Below are 12,659 nucleotides of genomic sequence, written 5' to 3' on the forward strand. Positions count from 1 at the left end.
TTGTGTTTTAACATACTTGATACAATTGTACTCCAGTCATGGGCACCGAAATGACAGGTAAATGTAACCAAAAACCATAACAGTTGTTTTGTGATTTGTCTATTTGAATGTGTAAGCTCCATATTGTCTGTATGTGGGCCACATGAAGCAGCAGGGGTTAGGAATTGTACTAGCTTATAAATATTTCCTCCTCCAAAGATGTAATTTAACTAAAATGTGAGTTTTTCACATGTATTCATAGCTCTTAAGAGTTTAAATTCTAGTCTAATTGTTCTTTCCACTTAATGATAGTAACCTACTGGTAATTTGTACTGATTTCATTTTTTATAATGGAAATAACCATTCCCATTATAATTTGCTTTTAGTTGATTGTGTTGGATACACTACATTTCATAGCATCATGGTTTGTGCATTGGTCACATGTTTTTATTTGCTTCTCATTAATTTGCATTTGCTGAACCTGAAAGCTATAATTATTCCCTGTCTTCATTTTATCAGAGTGTATTAGTGAGAGATCAGTATTATGGATCAGCTCATTCACTTTCAAGTTATTTCATCTGCTTGATACTATTAAAATTGTATAATATTTGTTTATCGTGATCCCCTGTGAAAGTTTACTCTTTGGTGAATAACCTGATTGTATCATCCTTCTGGAATGCAATTCTACAGAATAATAGTTTCCCAGATATTTCTGTATAATGATTCTGCAGTGTTCTTTTGGACTAACCTCAATTTCACAACAGGACTGATGGACGCCGCTGGTCTTTGGCTTCTCTCCCCTCCTCTGGCTATGGTACAAATACACCCAGCTCAACGGTTTCTGTAAGTGCCAGCTTTATTTTACAGATAGTTTTCAACTACATACAGGATTTTCTTAAACAGGCCACCTCGTGAGAAATAAAATATAACATATGCCTTTTGTCACCCCGGATAAGCTGTGCATCAAATGATGTGCTGACAAGCAAGATATTCACACTTTCAGTACTGGCATTTCATTTGTGATGCATAACTATATTATTGCCCAGTAGTGGAAGAATGTGCAAGGTTATGTTTGATTTACTGAGACCCCCATATTTATTATGGGATATGGCTATTTAAATGCCCCTTTGCATAGAGCCAACTTTATTATGTACGCTACATACAACAGTTGGCATCATTAGCTTTGCACTTGTTATGCCAACATCTTGCCTTAAAACTATTGACAAGTGTAGACTGTTTGATTTCAGGCTAATCTTGCCCTTGCCCTTCCTTCTCAACATGCATTCTGGCTATATTGGGAAATGCATGAAAGCAGAATGGCATAGGTAATGGTTCATTTCCACTACTGAGGAGTTACACAGTGAGGGAAGCATAAGTTAAGGGGGTCTGCACGTCTACACATCACATGTTTTTCACTATCGTGTAGAGAGCATTCTGGTGCAGCACAATGTCTTACAGTCTGCAACTAAGCAGTTCTGCTGGCTAGCCCCAGCTTGACAGTGCATGGGTTTATGTCTTTAGTCCTGTATTATGCCCATATCTTGTCCCAATTAGTGAGATAGTACACCTCTACCCCGATATAACGCGACCCGGTATAACACGAATTCGGATATAGCGCGGTAAAGCAGTGCTCCGGGGGGGCGGGGCTGCGCACTCCGGTGGATCAAAGTAAGTTCGATATAACGTGGTTTCACCTATAATGCGGTAAGATTTTTGGGCTCCCAAGGACAGCGTTATATTGAGGTAGAGGTATATGTAAAATCATGTATATTATTATTAGACATCTGGTGTCCCCTTCTTAAATTCACTCCTTGAACCATTCAGGTAACTTTACTTTTTCCTTATGCACAGTTGATCTTTTCTCGAGAAATAGTTCAATTACCCATACTAAGCCCTGATAGCGTTTGACAGGTGCACATTAATAATCAGCTCTTAGTCTGTTTTTTCCACAAAGGGTTTGTGAAGGTTAAGCTTATTCTTGTCTTGCTGACTTCAAAACAAGTTGAGAAAATATGCATAGCTTAAAAATAACTCAACAGCACTGATTTTCCTCCACACTGCACCCCTCTATACACGCACGCACGGTGTAGGTCTTGCTTTTAGCAAGTAGTTTGTCATGTTTAGGATTAATTCCCTAACCACTTTCACTTCCCTTTGGATTCAGATGAAAAGTGATGTGCTGTGCTCCATGAAAATGCACTTGAAAATATTGACAGAAAAGAGTTTGTCAGCCACTAAGTAATTGCTATAGCAACTCTATCACCATGATAAGAAACAGACAAACTCAAAAACTGGAATGAAGAAAAACACCAGGAACGTATCAAAAGAGAATTTTAATTTCCAAGTTATATGCAGGTTTTTCCTTGACTATACACAATTTAAAAACTGTAATTCTAATTCAGTTTCTTGTTTTCTCCTTCCCGCTTGCATGATGATGTTGTACACAGACAAGAATGCATGAATCTGCTTTAACTATCTTTTGTATTCCTTATGGAAACACATCTAGCACTGCCATAATTGCCTTAGATATCTAAAACTATATAATGGATTGTATGGTGAGCTGTCCCTTGGTAGTTCATGAATAGGCCATATCATAGAATGTCAGGGTTGGAAGGGACCTCAGGAGGTCATCTAGTCCAACCCCCTGCTCAAAGCAGGACCAATTCCCAGCTAAATCATCCCAGCCAGGGCTTTGGCAAGCCTGACCTTAAAAACCTCTAAGGAAGAAGATTCCACCACCGCCCTAGCAACCCATTCCAGTGCTTCACCACCCTCCTAGTGAAAAAGTTTTTCCTAATATCCAACCTAAACCTCCTCCACTGCAACTTGAGACCATTACTCCTTGTTCTGTCATCTGCTACCACTGAGAATAGTCTAGATCCATCCTCTTTGGAACCCCCTTTCAGGTAGTTGAAAGCAGCTATCAAATCGCCCCTCATTCTTCTCTTCTGCAGACTAAACAATCCCAGTTCCCTCAGCCTCTCCTCATAAGTCATGTGCTCCAGCCTCCTAATCAATTTTGTTGCCCTCCGCTGGACTCTTTCCAATTTTTCCACATCCTTCTTGTAGTGTGGGGCCCAACACTGGACACAGTATTCCAGATGAGGCCTCACCAATGTCGAATAGAGGGGAATGATCACATCCCTTGATCTGCTGGCAATGCCCCTACTTATACAGCCCAAAATGCCGTTAGCCTTCTTGGTAACAAGGGCACACTGTCGACTCATATCTAGCTTCTCGTCCACTGTAACCCCTAGGTCCTTTTCTGCCGAACTGCTGCCTAGCCATTCGGTCCCTAGTCTGTAACAGTGCATGGGATTCTTCCGTCCTAAGTGCAGGACTTTGCACTTGTCCTTGCTGAACCTCATCAAGTTTCTGTTGTCTAGGCCCCTTTGTATCCTATCCCTACTCTCCGGCGTATCTACCACTCCTCCCAGTTTAGTGTCATCTGCAAACTTGCTGAGAGTGCAGTCCACGCCATCCTCCAGATCATTAATGAAGATATTGAACAAAACTGGCCCCAGGACCGACCCTTGGGGCACTCCGCTTGATACTGGCTGCCAACTAGACATGGAGCCATTGATAACTACCCGTTAACCCCGATGATCTAGCTAGCTTTCTATCCACCTTATAGTCCATTCATCTAGCCCATACTTCTTTAACTTGCTGGCAAGAATACTGTGGGAGACCGTATCAAAAGCTTTGCTAAAATCAAGTCTTATTTATAAATATTAAAACAGATGTCCTTCTAAAAACACACACGTGGCTTTGAACTAACAGTTTCTGACTGGTGGAAAGAAGTCTGTCATTTTAATAAATAAGTGTGAATTTTGGTTAATCAACCAGCAGTATAAAAATAGATCCCTGTATTTGTATACATTCTTCTGTTTGGTTGATTTTTCTGCTGGTTCCTACTATTGGTGCAGCTTGCCCAAAGGCTGAGACAACTGCTGATTTTTAAGAAATAGAGGTGTTCTCAGAAGTGATATGCTTCATTTGCATTATTCATTGAAGCTAAAGGCGGTGAACTTAAGATTTGAATCAAGGAGTGAAAACTTTAACTGCTGCTGGTCTGATTTGTTTCACATACTTTGTCAGGCTCTGAAACAGCAACTATTAGACATCCTCACCCTTCTGTATATTTTTACAAATTCACGGAAATGAGGTGAGACTAGTTTGTATGCAGTGGCTATTGTTTCTACTGTACTCTGTACTTCCAGCATTTTATAAGTACATCTCTGGATTACTGTGATTCTCATCAACTGCCTAGAACACTTCTGTGTAAGCAAGGGCAGTTTTAGAACATACTATCATAATAGCTAGTATCAAACTTTGAAGATACTTGTGATCTTTTAAGGTCAAGTAGAGGAAAAAGTAGGCAGTGGAAAGTCTGTAGTGCACCCTGTTTATGTCCGAATGAATGCAGTGCTCCTTATCATGTTATCTCATTACTTTTTCTTAACCTTCTTAAGATGAAATTGAAGAGAATGAAGAAGTCACTAGTTTAGTGGAAGTTTTTGAGAGTAGGTATTATAATGACATGTATTTCAGTTCCTATGGGAAAGGTGAAACTGGGCAACTGCTTGGAAAGTAAGAGATGAGGGCATCTGCAAAACCAGCTTCAAGGGTAGGAAGCCCTTGTACCATGTCATTGGGAAGATGGATCTTGCTGTGCCAGTTAACAGATAAATCAGAAACTGTCAACAACAACAAAAACTATGAAGAGTACACCTCTACCCCAATATAACGCTGTCCTTGGGAGCCAAAAAATCTTACCGCATTATAGGTGAAACCGCGTTATATTGAACTTGCTTTGATCCGCCGGAGTGCGCAGCCCCGCCCCCCCAGAGCACTGCTTTACCGCATTATATCCGAATTCGTGTTATATCAGGTCACGTTATATCGGGGTAGAGGTGTATATGGAAAATTAATCAAGGGAATGCATGGCCCCCACCCTTTGCTGGTTGCTTGTCTTCTTAGATTGGTAGCTCTTTCGGGTGGGGACTCTGTCTTATTGGTGGTATGACAGTTGACACGAGCTGAGGATCTGCTCCATGGTATTGGTGAACAGCATTTAGGTCATTGTATAGCTTACCATAATACATGTAAAAATGATATATGTAAAATCTCAAGTAGTTTTGAAGCTACTCAAAAAAAGCCTTCAAGATTCAGTTTATTAAGTGTTTTGTTCTAAGAGTTTGGATTGCAAGGGATTGAATTCAAACCTTCAAGGAAATTTCCTTTGCCATATCCCAGTTAATGGCCTTCACCAGAACCTGGAACCCTTGTGTGATGTATAGGGAAGGGGGGTGGTAGCCTTGTCCCTACTTTTGTTATGTCTGGATTCCATGGCTCCCATCCCTGGATCTTCTGAATTTGCAAGCTGTTCTTTCCAAAATGTTGGTTTTGAGAGAAGCACCATGCACGGTAACTGCCCTCCACAGTTCTGAGGGTGGTTCTGATTTCAATAAGGTAGAAAGTAGTTTTACACATGCAGGCAGGCATGACGGTCAGCACTGGAATTATGTTGTGCTAGAACATCTTTTGACCAACACAATGTCATACACTTTCAGTGTAGAAGGGTCTACCATAGTGTTACATCATGCTAGTTAATGTGGTATAACTTGATGTGATTTTCCAGTGTAGACAAGCCCTGAGAGAGTTTACCCTTCCCTGCAAATGTTCTGCTTGAAGATGCATAGGAAGATAGTGCCCCATGAGATCTAGGTCAGATAAGTATAGTAAACGTTTTTGAGTTTCCTAGCAACTACATGCTAGCAATTAGGGATGTTCACCTTCTAGCATTGTTACTAGGAAGTTCTGAAAGTTGGCTAGCTATCTACTATGCTTAGCATCATGGAGTGCTACCTGTACATGGCAACTTAGTAGAGCCTATGCAGAAAATCCTTGGGATTGAGGGGATACAGAAGCCCTGCCTGTTGGCCCACAAAATATAGAAGATGAGGGGAATAGCCAGACTCGTGAGAGGCCAGTAAGCCCAGGAGGCAGTGGGAAGACAGACAATAAGGAATGATCCCAGGTCTTGAGGATCTGCAGGGAGTGTGTAGGGAAGGATGTCAGCTGGCTGAGTAGAGAGAGCATGTCCCAGTAGCATTCATGGAGTTTTGCCACTCTATAGACTTCTTCCCCTCATACTGGCAAGGAATAGGAACCTCAAATTCAATTTCACTGGAGCAGATTCAAGATTCAATGCAAACATTTTGCATGTCTAGATGCAACATGTATGAACGTGTAGCATAGCTGTCATCTGTATTTGTTCTTGTTTATACTGTGCACCTTTTGCTTGTAACTTAAGAAACGATAAAGTATGAAAAACTTCAGATCTTGAAAGAGTTTTGAATCTTGTATTTCTAATCTAAGAGGATGGTTTGACAATGTATCTTTACTTTTTATATTCCATGGAATTTATTTATTTAGTCTTCATTGCTATATGAAGTTCTTACATTTCAGTTTAGATGTACAAGTTTTGTCAAAAATAGTATGTTAAATATTTTCAGAGAGAATTCAGGTCATAATTAATAAACAATATTAGAAATGTTGATAATGGCTTCCTAGAATCAAAATAATATGTTTTTAACAAGTGATGTGCACCAAAAAATGTAGGGTATCCAAACACATTTGTTACTGCAGTATGTAAAATTCCGGGTTTTATTTTGTGGCAGTAAATCATAGACTATCATGCCATTAATATGTATCTTATACTATGGAAATAATGAATATTTAGCAGACTCCATTTTAAAAGTTTCTTCTATTTTGATGTATATTATTATTTCCAGCATTCTTTCTCATGTTAAGTATAGGGAAGTGCTCTCAAGGCAGGAGACTCTTTCAAAATTAAAGCAACTTTAAGTACAGTTACTATGTCTGTGGCTGCATTTTTAATTTTAATCTGAACTATATTTATATTTACTGTATATCTAGCACATGTAGTTAAATGTTTGTATTTTACTTATTTTTCTCCACAAATTGTTAAGTGAATATAGGAAAAGATAGCTATCATTCCCAATATAAGTGGTCTCTATATCTACAATGAATATAATCTTGGAAATGGCTTTTGGCTATGATATTAACTAATGTTCTGTCCTGCTCTTTGCAGTCATCCTGTTCCTCCCAAGAGAAGTTACACCAGTTACCATACCAGCCAACACCTGATGAACTACATTTTTTATCTAAACATTTCTGTACCACTGAAAGCATTGCCAGTGATAACAGATGCAGGACCACACCAATGCGCCCTCGATCCAGAAGTCTCAGGTGAGTTCAGCTGTCTGGAAATAGTGGCTAAATCTGAATCTGTACACTGCTAGAGCATCATGGTTCTATAAATTTGGGGCATTAACCAATTTGTGATATTTTAATAATTCCTGAAATGTATTAAAAGTCAGTGTTGATTGTGTCTTAGGCTGAACCAAACTCCATTTAATAAATTGTTACTTTAGGTCCTCCTTATTGGTTAATTCTCTCATTGACATTGTAATTTAGATTTTAATGGAACAAAACTAGTAACTTCTGGCCACTTAAACTGTGATGATGGCTTTTATTCTACTTCTGTGTGCAAGTGTTCATAGGATTCAAGCCTATATTTGCAAGAATAATTGAAAATATTATTTATATTCTAGGTGTCCTTAGTATAAAAGAAATAGAAAAGTGTGTCAGAAAGTTATGCGGGGGGTGGGGGGAGAATTTATTATGCTTAGCTACAGAGCATTTGAATTTCTTGCTCCCCAGAGACCAAGCCCATCCTATTTCCCATACTTCGGAAATCTGTGCAAGACACACTTTATTAGTAGATCAGTTCTTACCTATCAAAGTACTATATACTGTACTATTTGGAGAATGCAAAAAGGCAATATCTCTAATCTTTCTAGGACTAAAAAAATAGTACTTAGACACTTCAGAATTAAAATCAATGTTGCAGGTAGCAAAACTGTCAGAATTCATAACTTCAGTGCAATATATTTTAGCTCATTTTTTTCACGATTATTCTTTATTTAGAATTCTGTGTAGATTGCCTGACTAAATTAAGTTGCTACCGATATAATCTGTAGAGCTGTGGAATAAATAGAGCAATTACTGAGAAGTAAGATGAGATTTTTTTTTTTGTTCTTTAAAAGGTTACACATGGAAAACATTCTTCACTTACCAGTACAGTCTTCTCTCTCTACCACTTTATTTTCCAGTTTAGAAAAATAAAAAATTCCTAGTTTAGTTTATGAAATGGGCACAGTCACACCAGACAATAATAGCCAAAGTGCTTTCAGAGACGTTAATGCGCTAGTTAAGTGGCGTACTGAACTTAAGTACTTAATATGTTGTTTTATTTATGCAAATAGGTAATTTGCTTGGGTTGGTCGTGATAGTTGAAGTTCCTAACACCTTGATATGTTAAAGCAAATTTCAGTTCTTATTTTTTGTCCTTTTGAACAAACCAAAAGATCTCCTTTTTATTATGCTATAATATCTAAAAATACCATGTATACTATATTTTTTTTAAAATTTGGTGTGCTGGAGAACTCCTTCCTCTCTTTCTCTTTCTGTACATATTTATGCGAGACCTAAAGTGGTTGTGTAGCCAGATCACATCCCAGCCAAGTAAGCTGAGGGGGGGTTAATTGATATGGGAGAACTGCTTCAGACCCTGCCACATCACTGCCTCCATATCAGATGAGGTACCAAGTGTCGGTCACCTCAGGCTATTTTCCTGTAAATCTCCTGCTCCTTTAAGGATATAATGCTACCAACATAGATAGCACAATGCAAATATTTGGCACTGTATATGTGTATTGGCTACACGTTTATTTGCATTTCAAGTTGGAAATAGATCTGTTGGGTTTATTTTATTGTTTTTCTCTGATTTTTGATTTCTTGGGGTTTGCAATTCAGGAATCACAGTTTCAGACTGCTGCATTGCTGTTCTATATCCATCCCCAGTGAGCCACTAAATGGGCTAAGGTAGCCACAAACACCCATTGATTGGCCAGCTCATTTAGTTGAGGCCAGTTTGCCTAATAAGTGGTTGATATGGAACTTGACTAATAAAGAATGAAAGAGGTTAATATAATTAATTCCTATCAATGTGGATTTATGGAAAATAGATCCTATCAAACTACCTTGATATCTTTTTTTTTTTTTTAATGAAATTACAAGTTTGGTTGATAAAGGTAATAGTGTTGATGTTCAGGTCTGTCGCATCTTACGCGCATTTAACATGCGCGATTTCAGCTTTACGCAGTCGGCAAAAACAAAAAAAAGAGAAAAATAACAATTTTAATACTGTACGTGTAGTGCGGGCGATTCCGCCCGCCATTCAACTCAATGTAATTTTGACTATACGCGGTTTTCGCTTTATGTGCTGACCGCGGAACGTAACCCCAGCGTAAGATGAGACAAACCTGTAATACACTTAGACTTCTGTAAGGCGTTTGACTTTGTACCACACAACATTTTGATTAAACACCAAGAGCAATGTAAAATTAACATGGTATACATTAAATAGATTAAAATCTGGCTTAGTTGACAGGTCTCAAAATGTAATTGTGAACGGGAAACTGTCATTGAGCGGGTGTGTTTGAGCAAGGATTGATTCCTGGCCCTATGCTTTTTAACATTTTTATCAATGATCTAGAAGAAAATTGTAGAATCATCACTGAAACATTTTCAGATGACAAAAAATTAGGACAGTTCATAGATACAAAGCAATCTGGACTGGTTGGTAAACTGGACGCAAGCAAACAATATGCATTTTACTACATCTAAATGTAAATGTATACATCAGGGAACAAAGAATATAAGCCATACTTACTGCATTGCACTAGGAGGACACTGTCCTGGGAAGCAGTGACTTTGAGAAAGATTTGGCAGGTCCTGAGGGATAATCAGCTGAACATGAGCTGCTGGTCAGTGCAACACTGTGGCCAAAATGGCTAATGCGATTCTAGGATGCGTAAACAGGGGAATCTCAAGTAGGAGTGTAGAGGTTATTTTACCAGTGTAGAGGTTATTTTACCAGTGTAGCACGGCTGCTAGAATACTGCAACTGCTGCTGGAATACTGCATCCAGTTTTTATGCCCACAATTCAAGAAGGATGTTGATAAATTGGAGAGAGTTCAGAGAAGAGCCAGGAGAATGATAAAAGGATTAGAAGACATGCCTTGTAGTGATAGAGTCAAGGAGCTTAGTCTATTTAGCTTAACAAAGAGAATGTTAAGGATGACTTGATTACATTGTGTAAGTATCTACATAGAGAAAAAATATGGGGTCTTCAATCTAGGAGAGAAAGGTGTAACACAATCCAATGGCTGGAAGTTGAAGCTAGACAATTTTCAGAGTAGAAATAAGGTGTAATTTTTTAATAATGAGGGTAATTAACAGTTGGAACAATTTACCAATTGTTGTGGTGGATTCTTCATCACTGGCAATTTTTAAATCAAGATCAAGTGTTTTTTTCTGAAAGCTGTGTTCTAGGAATTACTTTGGGGAAGTTCTATGGCCTGTGTCATATAGGAGGTCAGACTAGATTATCAAAATGGTTATTTCTGGCCTTGGAATTTATGAATAAGTAGCTGTTTTGCTTTGGTTATTTAAGATTAAAAATATACTTCCATGCCCTGTCTGAGGAAGAAGTGGCATCATGAACATAGTAAATGCACTCTGCACTCTAAAATATAGCTATAAACTAAAGAAGTTGCGTTGTTGGCAGTAACAGGCCCAACACTTCAAGGCAGCTTTAGGCCCTGCCAGTATGTAGTAGAAAGGGACTGATTTTATAGTTTGTTAGCAAATATACCTGTCTAATGAAGGCTACAGTGTCTTTTGATGCAAGCAGATTGTATAGAAATATAAAAACTTCTTTCAATTCATGCTGAGACAAGTTTAAAGGGATGATTTGCTTTACTTGCAGCCCTGGACGTTCTCCCGCCTGCTGTGACCATGAAATAATTATGATGAACCATGTCTACAAAGAAAGGTTCCCAAAGGTAATGAATTATATTTAAGATACCCAGTATCTAAACTAAAAGGCAGCATAGGTTTTAAATAAATGATGTTTTTGTTATGGGAACTAATGATCTAAGCCAGTAATGGCTTTCATAAAGCATCACCAAACCCTTATTAGAACGATAAAATCACAATAAAAAAAAATCCCTGCTGAGAGCTGGACATTCATTTAGCAAAGCTGCTGAACTGATTTTGAAATAAATCATGCTGGTAATATACGTTGATGATTGTCTGGAAAGGTACCATACAATAGTTCGTAGTTTTACAGTTGCTGTAACTAGGTATTCAATTAGTTTGAACTTTGCAAACAAAAAGAAAATGTGTCCTTCACTCAGAAGCTTGTGTAGGATCCAGAAACGCATGTTTCAAATCCCTTTCTGATATTTCTCTTGTTTCCCGAAGGTTCATTATATATTGGTTGTTTTTTGTTTTTGTTTTTTTTTAATTGTGAAAATCAGTGAACTGCTTGAAGTGCTTGGCTATTGGATGCTAAGCAATGGAAGGCTATTGCCTCATTTCAAAGATGAGGAACAAAACTGACCCAAGGTGCAGGTGAATCGGTGGGGGCATTGGCAGATCCCTGTTTGGTTCTCTGGAGTCTGATTTCATATAACAAAAAAATAAGGAAAGCTGGAAAGCTGTTATCGTTGCAAAGAGACACTCACTTCATGTTTTGAAGGTTAACTCCTTCAGAGACTTCTGCTTGAGTTTGCAAAGAGATTAAACTGTAACCGAGGCGTGAACTGCATCATTCAGCTGAATGGTGAGATAAGAGTGAGATAGCACCTCAGAGTTATGAACACCAGAGTTACGAACTGACAAGTCAACCACACGCTTCATTTGAAACCAGAAGTACACAATCAGGCAGCAGCAGAGACCAAAAAAAAAGGCAAACACAGTATGGTACTGAATTAAACATAAACTATTCAAAAATAAAGGGACAGCAGCATTTTTCTTCTGCATAGTAAAGTTTCAAACTATATTAAGTCAATGTTAAGTTGTAAGTATTTGAAAGCACAACCATAACGTTTTGTTCAGAGTTACAAACATTTCAGAGTTATGAACAACTTCCATTTCCGAGGTGTTCATAACTCTGAAGTTCTAGTGTATGTGGTATTGTTAAAAAGATTGCTTATATATTACAGTTCAGCAGGAAAAAAAGATATAGTTATACATGGCAACAGAAATACCAGCTGAATTTATGTACTTTAATGCTGTATGTACTTTAATGCCTTATGGTTTAGTCAGCCAGGTTCAGATTTTTAAAGGTATTTAGGTGCCTAAGTACCATGGATTTCAGTGAGAGTTAGGTGCCTAAATATCTTTAAAAATCTGGCACTAACTCTCTAAAAGAGAATATTCCCCTGGAAATATTCATCATTATTCTATATAATGTTTTCTTGATACAACAAATATAAAGGATAGAAAACTATTATGTCTTGCAGTATATGAAGATTAACTAAAAAAAAAAAAAGTAGCGCTCCCCTTCCCCAGAGTTCATATTTTGTTTTGGCTCTGTAGTAAAAGCTAACGTCATAGTGTTCTTCTATTTTGTGCACATCAAGAAACTGCCACACAACTTAGCATGACTGGCAGTCCCCATTAAAGAGGCACAGAGTAGAATAACAGGAGGGGAATTGCTGGTCAGCATTAGTAGAATAAT

At 38.1% G+C, this 12,659-nt stretch overlaps 1 protein-coding gene across 1 annotated transcript in view; it reads left to right on the forward strand.

Moving 5' to 3' along the window:
• Window positions 1-12,659, forward strand: part of MAST4 (microtubule associated serine/threonine kinase family member 4) — a 325,784-nt gene that overhangs the window by 239,439 nt on the left and 73,686 nt on the right. Inside the window, exons 7-10 of the mRNA XM_024209370.2 lie at window positions 37-57; window positions 744-822; window positions 7,097-7,254; window positions 10,902-10,977. Coding sequence (XP_024065138.2) covers window positions 37-57; window positions 744-822; window positions 7,097-7,254; window positions 10,902-10,977 — 334 coding nt within the window. The remainder of the gene's footprint in view (window positions 1-36; window positions 58-743; window positions 823-7,096; window positions 7,255-10,901; window positions 10,978-12,659) is intronic.

Source organism: Terrapene carolina, unplaced genomic scaffold (assembly GCF_002925995.2).
Source record: "Terrapene carolina triunguis isolate 2854851 unplaced genomic scaffold, T_m_triunguis-2.0 Scaffold69, whole genome shotgun sequence".
NCBI lineage: Eukaryota > Metazoa > Chordata > Testudines > Emydidae > Terrapene > Terrapene triunguis.